The sequence below is a fragment of the Ammospiza caudacuta genome, chromosome 13 (genome assembly GCF_027887145.1).
Source record: "Ammospiza caudacuta isolate bAmmCau1 chromosome 13, bAmmCau1.pri, whole genome shotgun sequence".
NCBI lineage: Eukaryota > Metazoa > Chordata > Aves > Passeriformes > Passerellidae > Ammospiza > Ammospiza caudacuta.
In genome coordinates, this window is record NC_080605.1 from 15,384,150 (window position 1) to 15,411,665 (window position 27,516).

The following is a 27,516-nucleotide window of genomic DNA, read 5'->3' on the forward strand; positions in this document are numbered from 1 at the left end:
CTACACACAGTGGCTGTCCTCAAGTTTCTGCCCTATTCCCCACCACATGCTTGGCACACCAGGCTGGTTACACTCATTTACAGCCCATCCCACATTTGGGGTGGGAGCACACCCCCAGAAATCCCCCTTTATTTTTTTTTACCTTAGCACAGAAAACTCCAATCTTCCCCCATTAAAGCTGCTTGGCTGTTTGCTGACTGGGAGTGACTGTGAGAGCTCCCTGGAGATGGGACTGACCACTTCAGCCCTGCTGACACTGAAACACAGTGGCACAGCCATCAATCCTGGGAAAAGCCAAACTCACCAGACCCTTGAGCTGGGACCTGCCTGCATCTCCAGCCCAGAGCCAAGCAAGCCCTTCCCAAGGGCACAGCGCAAAGCAAATTCTGTGGCTTTGTAAGAAAAGTTTCAAACCCCAGCATTTTCCTTCACTGCTGATCTTGTCTCTGCTACCGTGAGAAGCCAAATCCATCCTGTGCCTGTGCCATCAGCCCCACTTTGCTGCCCTAACTAGCTGGGAAGAGAATCTCAGCAGGCTTGCAGAAAGCTCAGCTCTGCAGCCCCCACCTCCCCTGAGAGTCCTTTGTAAGAGGCCACCTCATCACCCACACAGCACAAGGACTCCTCAAAGGCAGCTTTTTCCTGGTGAACTTAAGTCACCCCTCACAGCTCTAGGGCACTTGTACAATGTCTCCAGGGTATTGCTACTGCTGACACTCCCAGACTGGGCTTCCACTACCCAAGCCCCTACCCTGATGCTGTGGAGCCTTTTGTGGCCACCCCAACAGCTCCCACCACCACTGTCCCAAAGCAGGGATGGCAGTGCTGGGGCTGCACAGGCACACAAAGCAGGGGAGCCCTGTCAAATCTGCAGGCAGGGAGCAGCCTGGCACCACCAAAGTTCTGGGGCAGTGACATGGTCAGTAACACTGTGCTTACAGTGGTTATAGCCCATCCCACCTCTGGGGTGGGAAGCACATCCCTAAAATCTCCCCCCTCTTTTTCCCCTTAGCACACAAGAACCTTCTCAATCTTCTTCTGAAAGGTGCAAGGTGTGCAACACATCAGAGACACAACGGAGCCACAAGAACAACAAACCCTGCATGACAGGCACTGGTCTTGCTGCAAACAGGAAAAGGACAATTCCAGGGGTAAACCCTTGATGTCATCAAGTGAGCCCTTGACGTCATCAGGAGGATGGCAGCCCTTGGGGGAAATCTCACAGCTTCCCAGCCCTGGTGGAAAACTGCTGTCTGGCATCTCTTTGGCGAGGAGCTGGTGGGCAGCACAGCAGTGAGTCACAGCTATCCCACTTCTAACTGCACATGACTCACTCCAGCTTCGCTGCAAAGGCACCACGGAGTCTGACTAAACCAGCCCAAAATCTGAGTATCCATGATTTTTAAATACATATACACCCCCACACGTGTGTGTGCACACACGGACGTGCACGCACAGACACACCAAGTGATTGCTTCTTTTTTCCGTACACAAGTGAGACAAACTAAACGCTCTGGAATTAATAAATAACTATGAACAACCAAGCTCCTGGGCTACAGAAGGAGCTCTTCTCCCCACGTGGCTCCTTAATTCCTTGAGGCTCTGAGCCCACAATGACTCCCCCGTTCCTGGCATGAGACCCTCGCAGGCTGGCACGGCCACCACGAGGTTCCCTTTCCTCCGCACGGGGTGAGGGGGACACCTCCTGCAGGGAGGGAGGGAGGAACCTGGCTGTTCCTCACTGAGTGTGTGCACACCTGCAGGGCAGAGCAGACCTGTGGCAGGGGTCCTCCTTTTGAATTTTCCTTTCCAGAGACTCAAGCTCAGCCCGTGTACTGTTGCTGGTAGCGCAGGTTGAGCTCGCGCAGCTCCCGCTCCCGCACGCGCCGCGATTTGTTGGACTTGGTGGAGCGGCTGGAGCGGGTGGACTGAGCTGACTTGGTGCTCTGGCAGCGGGAGGAAGCCCTCTTGAGAAGGTTCTGTGAGATGGAGCGGTGCAGGTTCTTCATGGAAGAGGAGGCTGCCATGCTGACCACCCACGGGTGCTTCAGGGCCTGCAGGGCCGTCATCCTGTCGCTGGGGTCCACTGTCAGCAGGCGGTCGATGAAATCCTTGGCCAGGTTGGACACGCTGGGCCAGGGCTGAAACACAAAAGAGGTGGTTGGAATGAGACATCCTTGCTGATTAATTAATTCCTCCCATGTCTGCAAGGTGCTTTGGGGCATTCTGCTGCTTCCCTTCTCTCTTTTATCCTCAAATCTTCCAAGCTGTAACTGGCAGTATCTGCCCAAGGAGAATGAGACACAACTCCATGTTAGGGGAAGAGGCTGAATTAGTGGGAAATATCTGCAGGTACACAGGTGCAGAGTAGATCCCCGCAGCAGCTGGGCTCAGGCACTCAGAAGCTGACCCTGCAGGCACTGACACACCCATGTGCACACACTCAAGGGTCTCAGTCTATCACTGGCCAGGGGCTGTGTACAAATCACAAATGGGATGGGACTGCTGGGAACGTGCCCTGAGCTGTTTTACTCTCCAGCACCAGTCTCATTACATGGTGATGACAATGGGAAGATGCCAGCAGCTCACATCCCAAGCAGCAGACAAAGAACTTAATGTAACAACTTACTTTTAAAGTTCTTTGACCAATCACACAAAGCAAAAGCACATTGACAGTAGCTCTATCTAACTGCTATAACCACATGTACCTTTGGTTAAAACAATGCTTGTTTATCTCAAATACAATACTTGCTTGTAAACCTTAAAACACAACGCACAGAGCTCCATTATTAAGTTTAATACTTCCTAGTATCTTGCTAGATAAACTTTTCTGCAGCCTAGGGAGTTATTCTAGACAAGTGTTAATACACAGACCATTGTTCTATTTGTCCTTACTTTTCTACTTTTTAAATAATTTTTCTGCTGACCTATCTCATGGCTACTGCTTAGCTACAATCACAGTTCTGCTGTCTCTGAGGCCTGCCTTTTGCAGCTTTCCCAAAACCCTTGGATTTTATGTATTCCCACATCAATCAATCCCCAGACCCAACCAACTCTCCAGCAGTGGCTGGGCCTTCCCTGGTCCATCTGGTCCCCAGATCTTCCTGGAGTTTTGTCCTTGCCCTTAGAGACACACACACATGGACACCCCTGCTTCCAGGCCCTTTCACCAGCAGTCACACTCAGTCACACTCCCCCACACCTGTGTTTGCTCCATTTGCTGCACCACGACACACACAGGCTCCCAGACCTATGTCCTGCTCCAGCTGCTGGTCCTTCCTACCCCATCTTCTCACATCACCTTCCAAAATCCTACAACTACTACCAGAAGCACAGTAACTGTATCTCCATGAAGACCCTCTCTTGTCTAAGTGCTTTCTATCCCACAAAGCCATTCCTGCAGGCACAGGAGCCCTATCACTCACAGGGGATGGATTCTGACACCCAGGGCTCTTCTGACTCTTCATCTCCAGGCACATGTCTAGGGAGGAAGCACCAACCTCTGCACTGATCCTGGAACCAAAACTAGGCAGAATTTTCTGCTGTGGAATTTGGTCTCACTCCCAACATGGGAATTTAGATGTTGCTACCTGGTTAACCTTGGTACAGCAGCTCAGCCCAGCTGGAAACAACCCCATAAACTGTTCTAAATACATAGAAATGTTAGATATAAGAAATTTGCAATAATGTTTACCACAGAAAGAGGAAGAAATTTGTTTTACAATATGTTAGTTTTAAAGAAATAAGCCCAAAATAATTAATTAGTCCTATAATAAATATCCTCCCAGCACACCCAAGAATGGCCATAATAACTTATGAGTCAAACACCTACAGCCACAAATGCTGAATTGTTTCATTTGTGACAAAACACTGTATTTGCACTAAGGTGGGAAGTGAGAACATTTCCTTCAGCATGAGGTAAAAGCTGGGCTGTGGATGTGGACAAAGCTGGGAAGAAAAATGTGACAAAACCCACTGTAAGGGTAGAGAGGAGGAGGCAGCATGGCCAGCAGAAAACCCCAGGTGGTGAATGGAGCCAGCAAGAGCACGTTTCTGCAATCACTGGGTACTTTGGGGGTCTCACCTGTCCTGAAACCACCAATACTGAATGTTTCAAGTCTGTGGAGATCACATCTCAAGCTGCATTAAGAAAAAGCCTGAGCAGATTTCTGCAATGAAGATTTCCATATAATAATGGTGACATACATGTAACTGAGTGGACCCACCCCTGCCTAGTTAAAAAGGCAAAACTCTGCTATTCTCTGTCTCTCATTCTTCTCTTCATTGGGTGAGGAAGAAAAGCACCCAGCTATTTTAAAATTCAGGGTTCACTGACTGTACAACCAGAAATAATGCCCTTTTCTTGCACAGAAGGTCTAAAAAAGATATGTCCTGATTTTTTGGAGGTTTGTAATTCATTGCTACAGAAAGCAATTTTCTTTTCAAAAGACTCAAGGCACCAGCAAGAGAACAGATCCCTGGGAGGAATTTTTAATGAAAAGGAGGATGGTGTAAGAGTTACAGCACTGCTCCCAGCCCCAGCCTGTCAGTGCATGGCCAGGAAAGGTGAACTTGAGCTTCAGCTGAGGAACTGGCTGTGAGGGGGATCAGGGTACCACAGTCTTATCTTACAAGGACTAAAACAGTCTGGCTCACTCAGCTGAAATGGGATACATGGTCACTGCCAGTAACTATGCAAGGGAAGAGACTGAAAATTATATTAACTACCTGATATAAAGAAAATACTGGTACATGTATAAAAACATAAATGTTCCTGAATATATTCCGAATGGAAATGGAAATACTCAGGGAGGAAGCAGATCAGATACCACTTCACATGTCAATAATTAAATCCATTAACAACAAAAAAAAAATTCTAAACATTTAAGCTTTTCTGTCATAGAACCATTAAGGCTAGAAAACACCTTGAAGACCATCAAGCCCAACCATTAACCCAGCACTGCTGTGTTCACCACTAAACCATTTCCCCAAGTGTCACATCCACCTTTTGAACTCCTCCAGGGATGGTAATTCCACCACTGCCCTGGACAGCCTGTTCCAGTGCCTGACCACACCTTCAGTGAAGAACCTCTTCCTAATACCCCATCTAAACCTGCCCTTGCACAACTTGATGCCATTTCCTCTTCCCTCATCTACTGCTTTGTAAAGAATATAATTATAATATAATATATAAGTAAAATTAATTTGTCACAATCTGCCTTTAATGGCTTTTTCTTAGCTGATGAAATAAATGTACCTTGGCAGTGAATGGTCAGAAAAAAACAGGTGCTTGTTAGAAAAGAACAGGGACAAATTCTGATCACAGACTCATGAAGGTGTCTATAAAGAAGGTAAATAAAACAGCAAAAAATCCTTTCCAAATTAATCAGGGAAACCACAATAAAGATTCAATTTTAACTGAACACACTGGTCTATTTTGAAGATTGATGGACCATTGAGGAGCTCAACCTTCATGGTATTCACACCAACAGAACCACAAAGCTGAATCTGCCCTGCCATGGGGGAATATAAATCCCATTGCAAGCCTATAGATTCCCAACAGACTTTGGATAAGGTACTTCATTTGTTAAATACCAGCAAGGGGAATCAACTTGCAGGATTTAGCCTTCATTGGCATAATCTCAGCTGATCCCAGGTGGTGCCATATGTCAGCTGGGAACACATCACCTTCCCCTCACACTGGGGTCTCCAGCTGCAGAGAAACTCCGGGCTCCTCTTCCAGATCCAAATGGAACCCAGGCAAAAAGAGGCTTTGCCTCCACTCTTCCAAGCTTGCCTTGAAAAGCTTTTAAAGACCCATTTCTGTAGGTTTTTTTATGGCTCCCTTTCAGCTACTCATTCAGCTAAAATCACAAACTCATCATTACCTGGCTACTCCATCAACCCCCAATTCCTTCTTTCCTTCTCCTCCTCCCAAGAGCCACAGCTCACCCCATTCTGTTTCCTTCACAGAGGGCTCATTCTCCACTTCCCAACAATCCTAATGGGACATCCAAGCTAATGATACAGCTATTAAATTTACCAACTAATGATACATCTATTAAATTTACTAACTTTCCCTCAAAGTGAAGGTAAATGCAGATGACAATTTGCTCTCTGTGCAGTAACTTCTTAAGAACTCTTCACTACCATCTTCATTTCTGTTACTGGCAATTGAAGTGACTTAAGATCCCCACCCTGAAAGAGCTTTTGTTCCTCTCAGGTGGAGAAAACACATCCACACAACTCCAATTTCATGGTTTTTCCTGGGTATTTCTTCCCCTCTTACCCTAAAATCTTTTACCTTTCTGAATATGGTCCCTCACAGAAATACAATCATGCCAGCACCTCCAGCCTCTCCTTTTTTTACCTAAGTCAAAAGAAATGCAAGAGATGCTCAAATGAAAAGTATTTGAGAACTGGCACAACAGTACTTGGAAATACATCTTCAGGACATGCAGGACAGCATTATTTTCTCTTCCAAGCGTAAGTAATTGCAGAAATCTGGAATTTGAGGCAACCCAGGAACTATTTTGCTGTCCAAATGCATTCAAACTTCAGTCAAATGAGATTCTGGTGAGTGAAATGAGCCTCTAAACAGCAGGAATAATATTACTTCAATATTTTCAAGTCTTATTAAAAGATGGCAAGTGTGATGATTTGGAATTTGAAGAAATCTATGAAGTCTGAGGCCTAGGAACTGTGATACATAACCAGCCTAAACCTTGAGAGGCCTGTCCAGTTTAATGAATCCTAAAGAAGAATAAACTCCAAACAGAAGAAGCACATTGGATTTCTCATTATTCCAATTACTCTAGTTTCACCACAAATGGTGAATATGGAGTACCTGCAACTAGATTTTTCTTCTGGTCAGCAAACACAAATCAGTTTATTGATCTGTTTACACAGCTGGAGGTTTGATTTGCTGCACCACACACATCTTTCCTATTTTACTGAAGCTTTTTCTTTAGTAATACGTAGGGCTACATTCTACCCATGCAATTTGCAACCTCAGTCCCTGGAGAAATGCATCCACTCTCCAGAAGACTTGCATCAGTTGACAAAACAGCAGTTTTAACTTAGCAAAATCCCATTAACCCTCCAAATTAATGCTGCAAGGCAGCAGCAGAGGGTTGTGGGGGGCTGAGGGAGGTTGACACTGGTGTGTTTGGGCAGGACATGAGTGCAGGACATGAAGTGTGCTCCCGTGACAGGACTGAAGCAATCCAGAGGAGATGCTGCCCATCTGCTTGCCTGAGGAGACACAGACACTGGCTTGGAAGGAAAATGCTCCCATCCATGAAATGTTGGATCAGCTAAACTCTATCAGAGAGCCTTGCCTTTAAATCTCAGTGCTGCAATGACAAATCCTGCTTTTTTGTGCCACAAAAATGCCACAACAAGGCCACAAAAATGAAGAGAAGTCACCAACACTTGCATTTCTGTTCCTCTAGAAAGCAATTTCAAATGTGATGCAGTTTGAGTACAGCTTCTGCTCCCTCTGTTGGACTGTGTTGCTTCAGAAAGATAAAGCTCTGGTGTCTTTCTGTAGAGAAGCACAGAATGGTTTGGGTTGACAGGGACCTTAAAGCTCATCTAGTCCAAATGCCCTGCCATGTGCAGGGACACCTTTCACTAGCCCAGGCTGCTGTGAGCCCCATCCAACCTGGCCTGAGCACTTCCAGGGATGGGGCAGCCACAGCTTCCCTGAGCACCCTCTGCCACGGCCTCAGCACCCTCACATACCTTAAAAAAAAAGTGGAATAGCCACATTTGGAGCTGAATGACAACAGAGACCTCCTACATCTGACCAGTTTTTTTAACAACAGCAATCATGTCCTCTGTCTGGGATACCTGGTGCAGTGCCTGCTTCAAAACCTGATTTCTCATGAGACAAATCCTGGATACAGACTCATTTAACACTGGAGACTATCGGCCTCATTCTGGAGGGAGGACTAAACATCCTCTGGAAAGTAATGTCTGTAACTCTAGAATTTAGCAGAATGACTAAAAACATGATTCAGCACAATTTACAAGGAAAAGAAAAGTGGGGGGAGCAGAAGAGCTGCACAAAGCTGCAGAGGGATCTTCTGGTTAGCTGAGTGCCAATAAAAGAAGGAACAATCATCTGACTTCAAGCTCTGCTTTTAGACTCAACAGTACCCACTGAAGGAAGGATACATTCTAATTTCCTGACTCCCACCTAAGTTACATGTTGTTTTCAGGAGAAGAAAGACTATGTTTATGAGGAAGGCGAAGGAAAGGCCTGGATCTCCCTTGCCAGTCACTCCTTACAAAAACATGAAGCACAAAGCATGTTATCACAGCTGCAAAAGATTGCTCTTAGGCCAAAAATACTGTATCCCAGCCCAGTGATTCCTAAGAAAAATACTGTATCCCAGCCCCAGTAATTCCTAAGAAAAATACTGTATCCCAGTCCCACTGATGCCTAGGATGAGTCTGAGCACTGCAGAAGCCTCAAAGCACCAAAGAGACTGAGGAGCCCCATAGCAGCACATGGGTTCCTGCAAGGTTCTCCCACACAAAACCTTCAGGTATCTACTTTGCAGTAGATTTATTGGGAATAAGCCTGCCCCAACAAACAGACTGGGCTAATGCATCCACTTGGTCAGAGGGAACTGCCTTCACATCATGTCCTTGTCACCATTAGCAGCAATGCTCCACATCTCAGGAGATGAATACATTTCTCTTGTCATTCCCATTTGATGCTGCACTCCCCATTGTGCCAGCACACATAGTTTGGTTTGTGCAAACAAAGTGAGCCAAACTGGGGAGTTTCTGTAAATTTTTCAGCTGGGGTTTTCAGCCCAGCCATTCCTTGGCATGAGTCACCAGAGGGCTGCAGAAGGAGCTACATCAACCCAAGAGAGAGACTGGAACAGAGTCCAGAATTAGCAGCACTTCAACCAAGTATGAAACCCATCCCACAGCCTGTCTTACAGCCTCAGTGACAATGGGAGAGACTCCCATGGTGGAGACACTTTGCCCTGGTCCCTCAGGAATGCCAGCTGCTGCTTCTGAGGGAACACTAGCATTCCCTACAAAGCATCTCCTACACTTCTATAAACTGCATAAAACACAGGGCACTTCACCCATCTGCAACTCCAGCTCTGCTAGGTAACAAACTCAGGGGAAAGCAGCCTCCTTTAGAATGCCTTAAAGAGCTCTCAAGTGTGTTATGTTTTATTCAGACTTGGGCTCTGAGGCTGGAGAAGGAGGAGGAGGAGAAGAAAGATCCTCCTCTGAGTGTCACTTAGGCTGGGGGATTGCGTGCAGCGCTCTGCTCTGTGTCACTGAATCCCTTCACCACCCTGCTTGTTATTCACAGCAGCAGAAAATCTACTGAGGCACTGGCCAGGCCAGTGTGTGGGGAACAAACAACTGCAGGTTTGTTGTGCTGCCCTCTGGTTTGAACAGCCAACTCACCTCTCTCCCTGCAGCTGATGTGAGCAGAGAGCTCCCAACAGGTGCTGGAAACAAACCCTGACCTGTGTGACCACTGCACATCTCCTCACCCAACTGGAGGGACCTAGGCAGGGGTGGGAGCCAACACTCTGGAGGCAGAGCAGTTTTCTTTTGATCTATTGATCAAAATGAGCAAATTTTGGATACCAGAATCAAGTCCCTGAATTTTATTCTGCCTGCAATGGGAGCTGCTGTAAAGAGGCCACCAAAGCCTGCACTGCACACAAGTTAATGACTTAAATTTATTTTCTTTTCACAAAAATAAGTTAAGCTAATATATGTGTGGTGCTGAAGGCAGGGCACATCTCTCCAGCTTCTGTCATTTTTCAGAACAGCTGCACCTTAAAATTCTGACATTTCTGGTGGCAGACAAGTGACATGCTGTTAGTTTTGAGAAGGAAATTAAGTGGACTTGATGCTCTAAAAGATCTTTTCCAACCTTAATGATTCTAAGAATGTCACCAAGAACTCTCTTCATTGCATTACCTATTTATGCATGATGCAGCAGTTCTGTCTCATTTAGGAGATTCCCACATGACATCAGAAAGCAGGAAGTGTCAACTCCAAAGGAGCAGGTTGGGGACTGCAACTGTGACACATGACATGGCAAACCAGCCTAGGGCTGTGCTGGGGCTGCAATAACACCAGGGTTGCACCATCCCAGGCATCATTCAGCCCCCAAACAACTGCAACGAGGTGATCAAAACCAACTCGTTCCAAAGAGCTGGAACAAAAAGTTTCCAGTGAAAAGATGAAACGTGCTAAAGTCTGTGCAGGGCAGATTCCCAAGCATTCAGCATTAATTTGTTGATGTGGGGAGGAGGAATAAAGGAAGGATGAAAGAGGAAAATACAACAGCCCTTTAATAATCCAGAGCATTATAAGTATGCACAGCCATCTGGTGCGGTGAACTTCTATAACCCAGCTTTTCGAATGGAAATAGCCAGCCCATTTTCCCTGGACAGGCACTGAGTATTCAGCTGGAATCATGCACTAAAATTACAGCAGCTACAAAAAACAATAAACACAAAGCTTCTCTCTCCAACCAGGGGCAGCCCTTCTAAGTGCAATGCTTAGGGAATAGCTGTTAAAATGGGGTAATACCACATTGCAGTTTGGATCGCTTTACGTCTCTTAAAAATGTGTCAGCAAGTTACAGCTGCACACAGGGGACTTTAACCACTACCCTGACTGAAAAATTGTCTGTTAGGGAAGCTCAGGGTTAAGGACCTGGACTTGGAAGGATGCAGGTGACAAATGAGATCACCAAGTATACAGTGCTGGAGATTGCCATGAAAATGGAATGAGTCAAACATTTCCAAAGGTACTGCTACAGCACCAGCAATACTCACAGCAGTATTTGCAGTAACTAAACTGGAAAACACCTTCCCCAGACTGGTCCTAACATCTGGGTATCCTGACATCTTCAGTGCTTTTACTCTGGAAAAACTCAAATTTGAGCTGAATTATGTTCTCTCACTCTGAACTATTACCTTAAGAGAGTATTGGCTGTGAACTGGAGCTGAAGTCAATATGTGCTTCTACGTACAAATTCAGAGTAAGAGTTTAATTAAGAAATGGCAGTTCCTGACAGGGAGGAAAGATCTTCCCCAGGGAGGAAGAATATCTTTCATCACACTGATTAGAGCAGTGGTGGGGGATGAACAGATAAGCTTATAACCTCCCACACAACCCCTCCTGCAAGCTCCAAGCTGTCGGTGCACAAGCCCCGGGTGCTTACGAGGGAATGAACAAGGGGGAGTAAATCCTACGACAGTCTTAGCTGCTACTCCAACCCTGCTCTGCTCCCCAGCTGCACCAGCTTTCCTCTGCTGCTCTGGACAGCTCCTTTAACCTCCCAGAGCACACAATGTGTCACAGAATCATAAAATATCCTGAGCTGGAAGGGACCCACAAGGACCAAGATGAGGAGTTGTGCTGCAAACACAGCAATGTCCAAGCCCCAGCTGCCCCCCTGTCTGCCTTGACTCTCCTTTCTTCCTTATAGTCACTCTTTCAGTTTTAACCAGAGTCCAACCCTGTCACAGTTTCAGAGGTGAAATGATGCCTCTCTCATCTCAGCATTTCCTGAAAGCCCAGGTTTAGTGCTTCCCAAGGCAGGCCACGTGGCCCAATGCCATTGCTGGCTTTCTCTCAGAAAGCACTGTTTTGGGTAGGCAAGGTGGATGTAAGCCATTTTAAAGTAAACAAAACATCAGGAGACACTCTTAAGTAGGCTTGCTAGGTTTTCCACAATTCAGTCCCGGGTCACTGGTTTATAATTGCTCTTCCTGTCACTATTTGGGACTTTTTTGTTAGAATTCAGAGCAGGATAACTGTTCTAGATCCCATTCCAACACATTTCTCTGTATTTTCTTCTCAAATTTCTTTCAGCATCCCAGCTATTCAGTTATGGAGACAGAGATCCTGCTGAAAAGCAAAGTATGTCACTGACACTGCACCAAACTGCACATACACAGGAAGGAAAAAGGACAAACCAAAAATCCCTAATGTAACACATTCCTAATTCTGCAGCCATAATCTTACACCAAGGTGATCTTTTCCCCTGTTAAAATCCTACCCTGTTCTCACCTACATTGTTGGGGTATTTCTCTTTCCAAAAGAAGATTAAACCATTTCAGTTTTCCATGTGGAGTCATACTGCCTACTGTGGAGCCTGGCCATCCCCAGGTTCAAAACCACTGTGGAGAAGATCCAGGTGAGAACTCCAAGATAGCCAGGGGTCCTTGACACATGGTCTGCAAGGAGGGGTCAAAAGAGCTGGACTTGTTCAGTCTGGCAAAGAGAATCTAAGGGCAATCTAATAGCATTTCTTTAAAATGTACCACATTTATTTAAAAGTAGTTCCAAGGATTACAGAGCCACACAACAGGTCCAAAGAAGGGGCAACAGGGAGAAGCTGTGCCTTGGAAGGTCTGTATCAGGAAATACCAGGGGAAGGGTGGTGCAGCCCTAGAAAAGGTCACTGGGGAGGGGGAGGATCTTCATCCCTGAAGCCCTTCAAGACTCAGGAAGACAAAGTCAAGCCAGCATGACCTAGTGCTGGCAACACTCCTGTCTCAAGCTGAATGGGATTAGAGCTCTCCAAAGGTCTCTTGTAACCAAGGTTTCTATTTCTCAAGTGCTTCTCCCCTCCCTGCCCCCAGACAGCACTGTCATATCCCCTCCAGAGCAGCAGCACATCCCTCCTCCCAGCACATATCCCTGCCCAGGCTCCATCCCACATGCTCAACAGGGTCAAGTGTGCCCTGAATGCTTCAGAAACAAACATGTGCTGATCACCTTCAGGTAAATTTGGGTTGATATTCAATTACCTTTCCTGCAGGAAGAACGTGCTTTAGTTCTCTCTCCTACTGAGCCACTGACTTTGTAAAATTCAGAGCAACTTTGAAATCTACACATTGCTCAAACTGGGTTGACAATGATCTTAGCATTTAAATAGTTAATTCCAGAAGACTGAAAGACAGACAGCACAGTTCCATAAACTTTGCTGCTTTGGGAAATCAGGGTGAAGGCAGGGCTGCAACAGACACCCAAGGATCATCCAATCCATCCCATGGCCCCCAAGGATCCACCAGAGATGCATCACTCCTGACAGATGACTGCCTCACTTGTTCCACAAGACAGCTTCAGAAATCCTCTGGGTAAACATTTTTTGGAGTGGGAGACACCAGTTCTGTAAAAACTTCAGTGTGAATCTTTCTAAGTGCCATTTAAGACTCTTGTTTGACATAATCTGGAAAAAAGATTATTCCTCTTCCTCTTTGAAGCAGCCTTTTACATATTTGCAAACTGCTATGACAACATGTTCCCCAGGCCAAACAGCCAAAAGTGTTTTAGTTTTCCAGAGACTGTGGTTTCTTGACTCACAATTGTTTTTGTTGATCTCCTGTCCAGTCTCTCTGCTTGGCCTGTGGTGTTTTTGAAGTCTGCTGCCCAGAAGTGTCAGAGCTTCAGCTTGGCACCTGCAGCAGCCACCAAACACAGCAGGATCAGAGCACACGCTGCCTTTCTGCTCAGACACCTCAGTACATTCACCTTTTCCCACAAGTATCACACTGCTCTCACACAATAGTTTGTGATTCATAGACACTTCCTTCTCTGAGAAGCCAACACCCCCTAATTTTATGTTCTTCACCTATTTTTGTGCACTAACTTACTCTTACTTTAAAAAAATCAAAAACTAAACTACACCTGCTACTGAATGGCTCAAATTTGACAGGGCTATCTGGAACTCAATGCCTTTTGCAGCCCTTCCAATTCAATGTCATCCACAAACATAATGAACATACCTGCATGTCCCTCACCTAGGTTGGTAATTAACCCCCAAATACCTCTGCACCTTCAGCCACCTCTAGAGAACCACCATCACTACCATGTTCCACTTTGTTGATGAGCCACCAGTAAGTAAATATCACTTTTAACACACCAGGTTTGGGGAAACGCAAGATTTGGTCCCCAGGCCCTCCCTGCTTCACAGTTCATTTCCAAAAAGGAAGTTTTCAGAGACCATGGAACACTTTCATGAAATAGCTGAAGATCTCTTCAATGTCAGATCCATCCTTGCCAAGCACCAGTGCCAAACACCGGCGGTATGGGGACTCCTGTAACTTTGGAAGAGGATTTTACCATTAAATTATTTTACATTCTCAGCCAAGTGTCAAGTTTTCCTTAGCTTTACAGTATCAGCCTCTCAAGCAAAATGGTAGCTGAAGAATGCCACCCAGAATTCCTGAAGCTGGACTAATGCTAAAAACAAATAAAGAAATATGAAGGACTAAGTGTAGAGAGGTATAAACGGTAACCCAGGCACCCCCATCAGCACTGATGAAACAGTATATCAAGTCTTGAGTCACCCCAGCTGTAAAGAGAAACCTTTCCACATGTGAGCCACATAATCATTCTCAATATTATCAGATTATTAAAAAGGTTCTTAGAAATCACTCTTCAGACACAGACAAAGGTAGGAAACACACAAATACTTTTATCAGATAGCACAATTCTCCGTTTTGTGAGACATCAAACCAGGCTCTTTGGTTAATCACCAGGGAGTGCCTGAAGTACTGGTGCACTGGATGTGCAGGGAGTGCCATGATTATGAAGTTCACAAGCTGCAGACACACAGCCAGGCACACACCAGCACTTTGGGGAACCCTGCAGGAACAGCAGGCATCTCTTAACAGCCTCCTCCAGAACGTTCTGCCTCTCCTTGACTTGTGTGAACGGCTCCCATGTCACCAATCAGCACTAATCTGGTGCATTAGTAAAAGCTCAGTTTTCAGGAAAATCTATAAAAAACATCCATTTGAAATAACAAAGGCATTAGAAAACATGCCTGGTTTTTCTACCTTGTCACTCACTTGGGGCAGCAGGGGGGCAAAGCAGGGGGGTGGGTGAGGCTGGAGAGAGGAGGAGCCGCTCATGGTCCAAACCAGGGAACTCGGATGCACCACTGCCAGCCTGAACCACCCCTTCCAGCCCCAAACAACTAATCCAGCTCCCTCTGCCTACAGCCTCAACTCTGCAACTGCAATCTTGTCAGATGTAGGGATTTCAAGGATTAGGTAAAGAGACTGCCAAGAAAACCCCTGGGTTTAGGAAGCACCTTTGCAGCCCTCCAGCTCAACATGAACAGGAATTCCCCAAAACAGTTTCTGCAGTTGAAAAGAGATTTCAACAATGTGATATTAAAACCTTGACTTCCCACCTATGCCAAGCACACTGCTTAACTCCTCCTTCCTCACATCCCAGGGCAGGAGCACACTGCAAATGCTAGGGAAGTCCCAAATTCGGGTCAGAGCAAATCTGAAACATCTTCCAATGCCAGATTGTTCCAAATATATCAGGTTCAATTGCCTCTCTCCAAGGCAGGGTCAATTACAGGCCACACGGTGATTTGCAGCAAGGTACATGTTCACAGCCCTTCCCCACAGAGCTCAGTTTTGATTAAACAAAAGTGGCTTTTAATCTGCAGCAGGGGCAGCAGCTGGAACTACAGCCAGGTGCCAGCTCTGCAAAACCTCAAAGCCTCAGCCTGGGGCTCAGAACAGTCAGGAAGATGCTGTAATTTCCTCCAGAGTGCAGCACTTTTACAGCTCCCCCCTGAAAGCTCACTTTAAAAAAGTTTTATAGGTGCCAGCCAGTCCTCCTTGTGCCCCCAGATGCTGTCCTGGTGTTGTACTTGCATACAGCCATCTGGGGCCTCAGGTCCTCAGCAGAGCAGGTCCAGGAAATCCAGCTGAAGCTGAAGATGTCACCCAATCCACTCACCCCACAAACTGTGATAACTCCCACGTGTGCCACAGCAAGGAGAGAACCAGGTGAGTGCTCACACCCTGCTCAAGGGCTGCACCTGGCTCAAGCCCAGCAGCACCAGCAGCTGGACTCCCAACACAAACTCCAACCCCTGGGTAACCATTTCCAAGGAGGGCAGGAGGGGACAGCTGCTGTATTTAGGGACAGGTTTCCTGCAGGTCACAGCTCTTCCCACTGCAGAATTAACACATATTCTCACTCTCTTGGTTTTAAGTCAATTAGCATGCAATAGCATGTCTTGCCTCAAAATACACCTCCACTAAGGTATCAGAAAAAAACAACACATCTGAGCCACAGCTGGAAAACCAAGGATTCAATCAGCCAAAGGTAAAAGAGAAAATGGCCTAGGCTATGTTTAAGCAAATGTAAAGGAGTCAAAAACACCAATGGTAGCTGATAGTTCAAATCCTTCCTGTTAATAATGTGTATTCTGTACAGAGGCAACTTAATATTCTTTTTCTACCCTACCAATGTCCCTTTATCCCTACATCCCTAATTCTGCAGAAATACTATTCCACCATTAACAGGATTTTATAGGGCCTCCAGATGAAGGAATGAAAATATATGTCAAACCACAGCACTACTGTAAATCCTTTCCCCCCAGATGTGGCTCTTGCCTTCCTCCATCCTTATATTACATGAAATACGTTGTGCACCACTTCCTCAAACTCAGTCTTTCACCTCAAAAATCTTAACCAAAATGCTCAGCTGCTGTCCCTCACTCAGCCTTGAGCCTGCAGGTACTACTGGCATAGACAGCAGTCCTAAGGAAAAAGGGCTGTGAATGAAATCACTGGGAAAAACCCACATTCCTCTTCCCCACGGAGATTCCTTCCCTGCTTTCCTTGTTTCTAGAGGCTTTGAGGCTTAGACAGAGTTTCCACCCTGTCCTGATGACATGCACAATTCTGTGAAATATAAAGTGTTAACACTGCAGCAGTATGGAAATGGCAGATGTAGGCAGAGAAAATGACCCCTTCTCCTTGCTTACCCTGCCCTAGCACAGGGGGTTCTCTCCACTGCTGTGTTGCAACATAAGCTGAGGTACATGGTAAAGAGGCAAAAGGAGAGATTTTGTAAAAGGGCCTTGTGATACCAATTCTGTTGGAGGAAAAAACTTCAAAAAGAATCTTAAGATGCAGCCAGAGCAAGGGGGACTTGATTTTCAAATGCATGCAGTGGTTTCAAAGCCCTTTCACTGGAAAAGGTGTTTCTCTACCTGTAAATAAATTGCTTACCAATGCAGCATGCTGAGTTTTTGCAGGAGCATGGTCACTGATCCATGCAGGAGGAAGCAGGATTTCCCAGGTTTTAACTGAGGTTATCACATTTCCAAAGATGTCCCTCCCTGCAGAGGGAGAGATCTGGACAAACACTTCAGCCCTTGGAGCTGGAGGGACACAAACACACCTACCCTCCCAGCCACTGAGCTGGTGCATTAAAAGAAAAGAAAGAGCAGAAGCCAAGAGAAGTCCATGTATTGGGCAGGCTTCAGTGTTCTGTGCCTGGCTTGGAGAGGAGCTTTCATCCTGTTCAAGTGCTCCAGCTCTTCAAAGGAGAGCAGAGTGTCCTTTTCAGCAGAGCCCTGTGACTGCAGCTCGCCAACACTCTTGTTGTTCTACTTCAAAATCACCGCTTTCACACAGCCATGTGAAATGCAAAAGCACATTCTTCTGTAAATTGATGGGGTTTTACTTCTTCCAAGCAAAGGGCTCAACAATTTATATAAAAAACAATTCTTCCCTACATGGGGAAAAAAAGCCAGCTCTAGTTTTTAGGGGGAAAAAAAGCCTGCATTACTCTAAGAACAGGACTATTGTAAAACACTTCTACCATCTAATGTGGCTCACAGGAACAAACAGCAGCTGCTCTAAGCAAAAAGCTCTTTTAGCCCCCAAGAAGGCTAAAACATGGTCCTAGAGACTTATATGCTCACACCAGTAAGCACTACAAATGTGTTTTAAAATCCTGCCTTCAGCTGCCCCATCCTTGTTTTCTTTGTTACACTACATTCAACAGCCTGGGCCACTCAAACTCCAGGGGAAAGAACGGAAAATTGGCCACCCTGCTGCTCTGAAATCTCTCCTCTCTTCTGGCACAGACATCAGAGGCCAAGGTGATGACTGCCCTGCAAAAGCATCTAATGGGTCTAAAGACCATCTTGGCACAGGCATGGAGGGCCACACCAAGTGTCAGTGTTGCCTTCTGGGGACCCCACAAGGGAGGGCTCCTGCTGAGGCACTGAGCCAAGGAAACTTCCACAAGAATCAGGTGGCTTTGCACTGAGCTCCTCTTGGAGCAAAGAACAGCTCTACACTTTGCAAAGGCAAATCTGCAATAAAGGGGGGCATCTAACAGCTTCTCTGGCCTCTTGTACTTACAGGACTTTATCTCCTGTATTAAAAAAATATATAGGACCAACAGAGCATTAGAGGGCAGTGCTGCTTCTCTGATCCTGGCTTTATTTCAAACTAGCTTTGAATGTTTTCCCAAAAATGTACTCCAGTCCAAATTCAGGGAAGGCAGTCAGCCTTACTGCCCACCTTAAACAGATGTGCTACAATTAGATCACCAGAGTTTTCCCTCTTTCAGGGAAAGCTGGCCAGACCTGTCACAGCATCAATGCAAAACTTATTGCATTGCAAAACCTCATCCAAAGTTTCAGAATGCTTGTCCTATACTGACTGAATTCTCCTGAAGGTGATAAGGATTATAGAGGGATTTTCTCTGATATGCAAGTAAACTTTTTTTCCCTCATAGAAGACCAGTTTCTACAATAAAATACAAGTATGCAGAACAGAAAGTTGAGTTGCCACTACACACTTCCATCTGCAACTTTTAGGGGAAGGAGGTTACCAAGAATAATTACAGTTTCTTTCTGTTGCTTGTGCCTTTTTTATATTAAGCTAGTCATTTGATAGGAAATCCAACCACAGTCATCATAATTCATAATGCAATGACTGATAAGTCCCTCTGGGGTGGGATGGGCAATTCAGCAACCAGCTCCCAGCTGAGTCAGAAACAGTCTGGTTTCAAGTTCTACCCCTTCTCTCTCAAAATGTTGAATAAATGCAGGAAATTAATACTGAAATTTGACAAGCCTGTCACCTGTCTCCTCCACTATGTGTCACAAGGAATTTGAGGGATTACAAGTCCTCCACAGCCTTTTAAGCAGCCCCCACAAGGAGGACAATTATGAGGACACTTTGGAAATGCTCTGCAGACGTGCTTGGGTAAGGACTCATCCTGTGAGCACGCATCAGCTGCCTTGGAATGGCTTTATTTTTATCTTGTTTTCTGCCAGGTAGCACAGGTAGTTTGTTTGCTAATGCACTGCCTGCACTCTCTGTGCTTCATGCTTCTGCTATTAGCTGCAGGCAAGAAAAACTGCTTGGGGAGAAAGTGGTTTATCTTTTTACTCACACAGGCTGAGTTGTTATGGGAACACCATTCATGCTACTCATCCAGATTAACTTGGTTTTCCTGTAACTAAGGGCATTCTTCCTGCATGAATCCATCCATACAGGATCTGCAGAGCTTACTCAACACCTGCATTTAACTTGGTGCTTTAAACTCCAAGTTAGGGCAGAAGATCATTAAGATTCTGAATGCTCAAGGAGAGAAAAGGAGAAATGCAATGCACACACAGTTTGCAAGTCAGGCTTCTCCTCTAACCTTTGGTCATTCTCTCCATCAATGTGCCTTCCATGAATTTGTCCAGTTGCTCTTCAAACTCAGGTAAACTTGCAAGGTCCACAGCCCTTGTTTTCACCCTGTGAATGGCCTGTACCATCAGGGACTCTGCAGGTCTGTTAGGGAACTTCCTCCTGCTGGCTTTCAGGCAGAAGGCAACAGCCCCTTCAATCTTCTCTGGTTTTGTCCCTCCCTATGGAACTGACCACATATTTCACACCTATGCTTATCAGAAAACTCCTGATCCATGTGAAGGCCACTGTCACAATACGGCTGCAAAGCTCCTTCAAGAGATTTTGGTGAGGATTTCTACCAAAAACCACTGGAAAATCTAAGCCACACAAAACCAGTTCATCTCTCCACAGGCTGCTAAGTCTCTTGCAGAGCTCCTGCAGACTTGCAATGCCCAACTTCATTCATATATCAAGCATGTCTCTTCTATCAATGCATCCACTAGCACCATAATTTAGAACAAGCTTTTTTGGTTATTTGATTAAGACATGTTCCCACAGCAGCACACACCAACCTCACCCACTGTGAGCATACCACAAAAAGCTGATTCTGTTCTATGAATAGGAGAACAGCCCATGAGAGAAATGGTATGTCCAGATCAGATATCAAAATCAGAACAATCCATACACCTTAGCTAAATTTCCCAATTTAACCATAGCATACATTATCTTCCACTTATGCCATCGATTTTCCCAGGTGTGTAAAGTAACATAAAAGTATTGGTATTCAACAGAAGGAGAAGCTTTGAAAAAGAATCAGAGCAAGCCTGTCCCAGCAGGATAATGATGGTCCAATCTTCAATTCTGCACTTGCAAATTCAAAGGAAACTAAGAATGAAATTCTAGCTTTATTCCTCAGTCAACTTTTTAAGCTACAAAGAGCTCCCAAAAATCAGTTTTAACTCCAAGATTTAAATTAAAAATTAAATGAAATCATTATGTCCAAACATTCTTTTTAGTAAGTTCTAACAAAACAAGTGAAAAAGAATAATTCTGCAGCAGGCTACATTCAAAGCAGTGTCAATAGCTCACCTAACCCTTACTCAGGATGCTCAGGAAAAAAAAGCACACCAGTTACAAAGCCAGCTGTCCTTCCTTCCTCATCCTAGCCATTACCAGAAGCAGTTCAAAAAGTAGCGGAGATATAAGAGATAATCAGAGCAGTGATGTCAGCAGTACCTGAATAACCTATTGTGGGAGACCTCTCCTACTGATCTGCTAATGGCCTCTTCAAACAGACCTCACACTCCAGGAACAGCAGCCGGGGTAACAGGGTCCCAGCCAGAAAGCAATTACATTAGCTGGACTAGAGATCACTTGTTTTTCCAAGAAAATGGAGCTGCTTCTCAGGTCAGCATGCCTCTTGGCTTTTGTTCCTCTTTCAATACAGCTTTGTCCTCTGTGACCAGGTTTTGGGGTCAAACTTTTCAAAAAGCACCGAGACTCAGGGCACTGCTGCTGCCTGCCATGGTACAGCCTGAAGACAGCTCCCTCCTTCCCCCCTGGAACTTGTCTGAGCCACACAGCTCAAGCTGTCAGCTCTGCAGTTCACAGGCTTATTTCAATATTTCCTCTTCTGTTTCAGATCCTCAACCTTCAGATTACAGAGAAGAAAAGCAGTTGCTCCCATGAAACCTCTGCTCCTGCATCCATCCAAGACAGATGCTGTTGGCAATGCACTCGAGTATTCTGCCCACTCCTACTCCAAAGAAACCAGGACTTGGCTCCTGCCATTCCCATTAGTCTGACAAACTTAGCAATAACCTCATTTCTGACATCTTCTCACTTCCTCCACTGTAACACAAAGAAAGAAGAGGCATTGCCTGTGAACACCAAAAATTCAGAAGCATTTAAAAACCCAGAGTGCTGGCAAGATTGTGGGAAACACAACAGACAGCTTTAAACCTCTGGCTCACTTTGTCTTCTCCTAGAAATTATTCACAAAATGAACAGCCTCTTTACTGCACCTCCTGCCAATACCTGCCTGCAGTCAAGCACCGTGCAATTTAGGGGCATAGGCTTAATTACACTGGTAAATTAAAGCATCCATTTTCCCTGGCTCTAGAGGAACACAAAGCACCCAGGCAACAGATACAGGCTGCTGGCTGACACATATTTGCTTTCCAAGCGGTAAAGCATCGACAGCTTTCCAAAATAACCACTCATGTCACACACAGTATCCATAACAGCCTCCTAAAGTGTGCAATTTGTGGTGGCATAACAAGTAAAATGCCTCAGGCTTGTGCATTGACACTTTCTAAATAGAGAGCTTAATGCTTTCTCTGTGGCACATTGCTACCTCTGCATACAACCAACAAGGCTTCAGTGGCCTAGCTGCAATTCACAATATTTCTCAAAACCAATCTGTTCTGGTACAAGGACCAGTGGACATCAAAGTAAATTACCCCAGGGAACCTTCAAAACACTCAATTCACTCTCTCCAGATTGCCTATGGCTGCACTGAGCTTGATCAGACCCCCTTCAAATGTTAATTTTTTTTAGAGGAAAGGCCCTAGTCTGTTCACTCATTCTTCAACAGAAGCCAGGCCATGCCTTTGGTTATTCACACAGCCTTTCTACACAAGATTTTCAGCTCTGTATTTTTATCCAGAGAACACAGACCTGCCCTCAATAGTCAAGGGCATGGCATGGCAAGGACATGACAACAGCCACACTCATTCCTAATATCAACAGGGTTCTGATCAGAAGTGTGAAGATGTTACTTACAAGTGTTTACTTCAAATTGTTTCTTCTGAAGAGCAAGAAGCACCTTCAGGCCCCACTATCATTTACAGAATTCCTAAAAATTATCCCCCAAGATTCTTCTGTCCATACTTACCCATGAAAACTATCCTTCAATCCTCCATTTTCTCACATACCAAGCTCAGGAAGCAATGCAGATCAATTTCTGAAATAATCCCACCTCCAGATGGAAGAAGTAAGTGCTCCTTGCCTGCCATAACCTTTCAGCAAAGCTGTTTTCCATACTACACTTGGATTCATGTCAGGAATCAGACTAGTGATACATGTGCCACATTTCAAACACCCTGGCACAAGTTTCAACTGCAAAGCCTCTAACAGCAGCTAGAAACCCACAAGCATCCCAGTTCTGTTCTACACCAAGTTTCCTCTTTCTGTGCACACATTTTTTTAAAGGAGCTCGCAATGCTGCACTGGGAGCAGACAGAACATGGGAAAGGATTTTAAAAGCCAGAATCACAGATTTTTTTACCCCTGGTAATGTTAGCACGTACAGGACAACCAGTTTTTGGTCATCACAGAGACACACCTAGAGAGAGCTGACACAAAGTAGAAATTTTGCAGAGTAGAAATCCATTTTGATTTAAGTGAAATGTGCATCTTTGAGTTAAGTCTGTAGTTTGGAAACATAGCTGTTTAGTCTGACTGCCTGCTCTCGTAAAAAGCCTATACTGGGAGAAACTGCTTCAGCTGAAGGACAGAAATAAGGGGAAGGGGCAGACAGAAACAGAGACTGCTACAAGAGCAGGTCAATTTGACCTAAGAATTCTTTCTGATAAAGAATTAGTGAAAATCTGTAAAAATGAATATGTATGAACCTATTGTGAAATTGCATGCATATGGATTTGAGAGGGGGATAAAAAAAGACCTAGAGGTCCCAGAAGTACGCATGTCTTTTAAAGAGAGTAATCTCCACATGCATCCAACGCTGTCATAAACATACAACTTTCACAAAGTTATACAGTTTGTTTGCTTCCACAAAACAGAGCTTCTTGCCTGACTGCCCCTCACCACACTCACCTCGCCTGAGTAACTGTACTTTCCCTTCAGGATCTGCCGGTACAGGCGGGTGCGGTTGTCGTCCTCGAAGGGCATCGTGCCGCTGAGGAGGATGTAGGAGATGACCCCCAGCGCCCACATGTCCACCGAGTTCGTGTAGGGCTTCCTGACCAGGATCTCGGGGGCGATGTACTCCGGGGTGCCACACGTGGTTTTCATCAGGCAGTCGTCCCCCTTCTTGCGCGCGCTGGCCAGCCCGAAGTCGGTGATCATGATCTTGGAGTCGGTGCCCGGGTGGTAGTAGAGCAGGTTCTCGGGCTTCAGGTCGCGGTGGGTGATGCCCAGCGTGTGCAGGTACCTCACTCCATCCAGCACCATCTGCAGCACGCGCGTGGCGTCCCGCTCGGTGAAGGAGCCCTTGGCGATGATGCGGTCGAAGAGCTCTCCGCCGGTGGCCAGCTCCATGACCATGTACACGCGGTCCTGCGTCTCGAAGACCTCGATGAGCTGGATGATGTTGGTGTGGCGCACGCGGCGCAGCACGCTCAGCTCCGACTCGCACACCTCGCGCCCCTCCCGGTACTTGGTCTCGATCATCTTGATGGCGTAGGGCTGCTTGGTGGCCTTGTGCTCCACGCGCACCACGCGGCTGAAGCTGCCCCTGCCGATCAGCGCTTTGATGTCGTACTTGGCCGTCACGCGCGGGTCGAACTTGGCGCGGTACTTGGCCACTTTGTTCTTGCGGGGCTCGGGCTGCTGGGCGGGCAGGGCGCTCCCGGGATAGGGGTTGGTGTGGTGGGGAGGGGAGGGGGAGCCAGCTTTGATGACAGCCCCGCAGTCATCTTTGATGAAATGCTTGTAGATGTCACTGTGGCCCGTGTAAGGTTCCACTTTTTTAACCAGGTCTAGCTGCACATCCTTGGGGGGCTCGGGAAGCACTTTGCTGGTCCCACAGCCCATCACTGACTGGTGTTAATTCCCTATCAAGGCATGTTCCCAGGGGAGCACCAGCAGCAACCACATCCGGGGTGATTCCCACATTTGAATCTTCGAAAAAGAATGAGAAGAAACGAATAAAGAGGAATTTAGGAATCACGGTAGTGAAGATTTTTTCCCCCATTTGAATTAAAACAATAGCACCATGCTATCACAAACTGAGAATATGGGATTTCCACTTCTCTCTGCTACAGAACATGCACAGTGCTCTGCTGCTTTCATCATGAGTGAGTGAAGGCAGTGCCTACAAACACGCACTCAAGGTCAGAACAGATGTGTCCATGGAAATCACACAGTATCTCTCTTTATTGAGGATCGTTTGTTTTCTGCTCCCTGCTGAGCCCTGAATCAGCCACAGAGCAGTGGAGGCTGCACAAGACTTCTGGAGGTCTTTTTGTCCAGACACAATTGCTTAATAAAAATCAAATAAAGAAACAAAGTCAAGCATTTTCTTTAGTTTTGTTAGATCTGCTCAACTTTCTCAGTCAGCAGCCAATCCAAACCCAATAGCTCTGAGTTTGCTCACCAGAAGTACCTCAGCAACTTGTACACTTAACCCATCTTCACAAGATTCTATTTATATTGAATTTGTACACTGTCTTAAACTTCTCACTACTTTGCTGCTGGGGATCAATGGAAGAGCAGAAGAGGCAGGAATATGGAGCCAGAGGCACACTGGCTTTAAGGTGCAGCCCCTGCTGAAAGGGAGATATTCACTTGCCCAGAGCAGCTTTTAGTCAGCAAATCCCTCATCCTCCAAACCCTGAGAAATCAAGGTGGGCTGTCACATCTTTCAACATTCTCAATTTTGCTTTATTTTACATCTTTAGGCACAAAGTGGCACCTCTGGCCTTCCACTGGAGCTGCCTGTAAGAAGTGGAATTCCTCCCAGCTGTTCCAGACTAGGAGCTCTTGCTCATCCCAACAAAACCAAACCAGCTGCACCTGGGCAAGTCTTTATGTGTTGATTAAAACAATATCAGGAGATGGGGAAGCCACCTGTGGCTCTGGCAGTCACTGGGCACTTCCACATTTGCCCTTTTTGACTCAGAGCCCACCAATATGTGTCAGAAACCCACTAGCCTTGAAAATGTGATTTTAGGTCTTACCATCACCAGGTGTATCTCCACTCAAGCACCACCTCTCCAAGCAACTGCTCAGCATGAACAGCAGAAAAGGAACCCCAGCCTGTCTTCCATGGGGAGAAGGAAGTGGAGAAATAAGAAATGTTTTAAAGGGACACCTGGAAGAAGTTGAGACTCTTCATCCAACCTGGAAAGAAAACCAGGCTTTAGTTAAGATTCAGTTTTATAATCAAACATCATCAAAGTAACTTCTCAAGGGAGAAGTTCCCTCCTGGCAGCACCCTGAGGTCAAACAACCCAGCCATGCCTGTACTAGGGTGCAGGCAGTAGAAATGAAAAACAGCTTGACAGAAAGCTTAGCTGACTTCCACCAAGCACTGCCCTGGAGGTGGGGCTTCATTCAGATTAAAGCATCATGATAAAAAGAGCTCTGGCCTATCCTGAATAATGCCTCCCATGGACAGTTTTCCCAGCATTATTGAACCTTAAAGCATTTCAAGTTCACAGAGAAATGGAACATTCCTCTGTGAAGGGAGCATCCATAAACAAGATTATTACAGAGTAATTCAACATGTAGAGAAGGACTTGTGTAAAACATCCCACCCACAACTGAAACCAAACAGAATGAATCACTTGAAAGTATCATCTATAAATCCACTCATGGCATTAACTGAGATCTGGCAGCAACTCCAGCATGTCAGCACATGCTGACACTTGAGTGTTCCAGTGAAGGCTACAGAACCAGAGTCAGCAACAAAAATGTCCCTATCAGTGCAGGACATACTCCTGTGCAGTAACCACCGAGAACGTGGGGAAAGGCACTAAAGCAAATTACAAGCATTACAAGCTCTCCGAGTGGGAAATCACATACTTGGCAGGTGGCAAACTATCTGAACTACAGATGGAAGAGGTGGGAAGGAACACGGGATTTATGCTTCTCCCCTCGGACACTGAGCTCCTCGCCTGCCGTGTCACTAACGCACCTCGAGCGTGCCTCTCACTGCCTGGCAGAACCTGGCAGAACCTGGCATGCCCACTGCGAGCTCCTGGTGCATTTCGGAGGGGAAACCCGGGGCTGGGGCTGCTGCCGGAGGCAGGGCCAGAATCAGCCAAACCAGCCGGGATCCCAAACCCGTTTGTTTCCAAACTCATTCCAGCCCAGGCCGCTTGTGGCTATACTGGAAAGGGGACTCAGGACCGGGCCGGTGCCGGGAGCTCCTCCCGCGGCAGGTTCGGCTCCAGTCTGGGAAGCACCGGGCCCGTCCCGCTGAGGGGACACCGGGAGCCGCCAGGGCTCCCTCCCCGGCCCGCCCGGCCCCGCGGCCCAGCGCCCCGGGCAGCGGCACGGCTGAGACGCCGGGGCCCGCCGCGCCCGCGCTTCCCAGGCCGCACCACCGCCGTCCCCGGAGTGAGAGAGAGAGGGAAAGGGAGGGGAGCCGGGACCGGAGCCGGTGCCGGGCCGGGCGGTCCCGGGGGCGCCGATCCCGGACTCACCTCGGCCCACTCCGGCCGCGGCGCGGCACCGCCTCCTGACGTCATCACCGCGCGCCGGGGACGCCCCAGGGGCGGGGACACCGCGCGCGGCGATTGGCGGAGGGGGCGGGGGGCGGGGCCGAGGCGCGGGGAGGGCGGGGGCGCTTTACCGCCCCCTGCCGGGGCCGCCCGGGACCGCCCGCGGCCCCACGAGTGTGAGGGGCTGAGGGGCTCCGGGAGCGTGAGGGGCTCCGGGCCTCACAGCAGCCCCTGGGGCCCCTGAGCCCCGCCTGAGACCCCTCAGGGCTCTGGGACCCCTCAGCCCTACCCCGGACCCCTCAGCCCCACGGGCCCCTGGAGCTCCTCACCGCCATGGACCCCCGGGCCCCCCTCACTGCTCTGGCCCTGCTGTTACCCACAAAATCGGGCTCGTTCCTTGCTGTGCACCCAGCCGATCATGACACACTCCAGAGAAACATCGATTGTTTATTTCAGAGCTGCCCCAGCCTGGGTGCTCGGTACTGTTCCACAAATCCAGCACAACCCACCAGGCTTTCTGTGCCATTATTTACACAGACAAGTTCAGGGTTAGTGACTTCCCAAGGACATCCCCTCTATTAAGATTGGTTAGTAATCTTAAGAGATTACTAACCATAGTAATTTCCATAGGAATCAAG

The 27,516-nt window shown here is 46.9% G+C and overlaps 1 protein-coding gene across 1 annotated transcript; it reads right to left on the bottom strand.

Annotated features, from left to right (window-relative positions):
• Positions 1-1,238: 1,238 nt before the first annotated feature.
• Positions 1,239-26,525, bottom strand: PSKH1 (protein serine kinase H1). The gene is made up of 4 exons (XM_058813638.1): positions 26,350-26,525; positions 25,391-25,553; positions 23,307-24,332; positions 1,239-2,141 (listed from the first exon to the last, which is right to left on the bottom strand). Exons 3-4 carry the CDS (start codon positions 24,243-24,245, stop codon positions 1,824-1,826), a joined length of 1,257 nt encoding a protein of 418 aa, XP_058669621.1. The 5' UTR covers positions 24,246-24,332; positions 25,391-25,553; positions 26,350-26,525; the 3' UTR covers positions 1,239-1,823.
• Positions 26,526-27,516: the final 991 nt, after the last annotated feature.

Coding starts and splice junctions, on each gene's coding strand:
- PSKH1 (XM_058813638.1), bottom strand. CDS start 24,245: ATGGGCTGTGGGACCAGCAAAGTGCTTCCCGAGCCCCCCAAGGATGTG. Junction 2,142..23,306: donor AGTACAGTTACTCAGGCGAG/GTGAGTGTGGTG, acceptor TTTGTGTTTCAG/CCCTGGCCCAGCGTGTCCAA.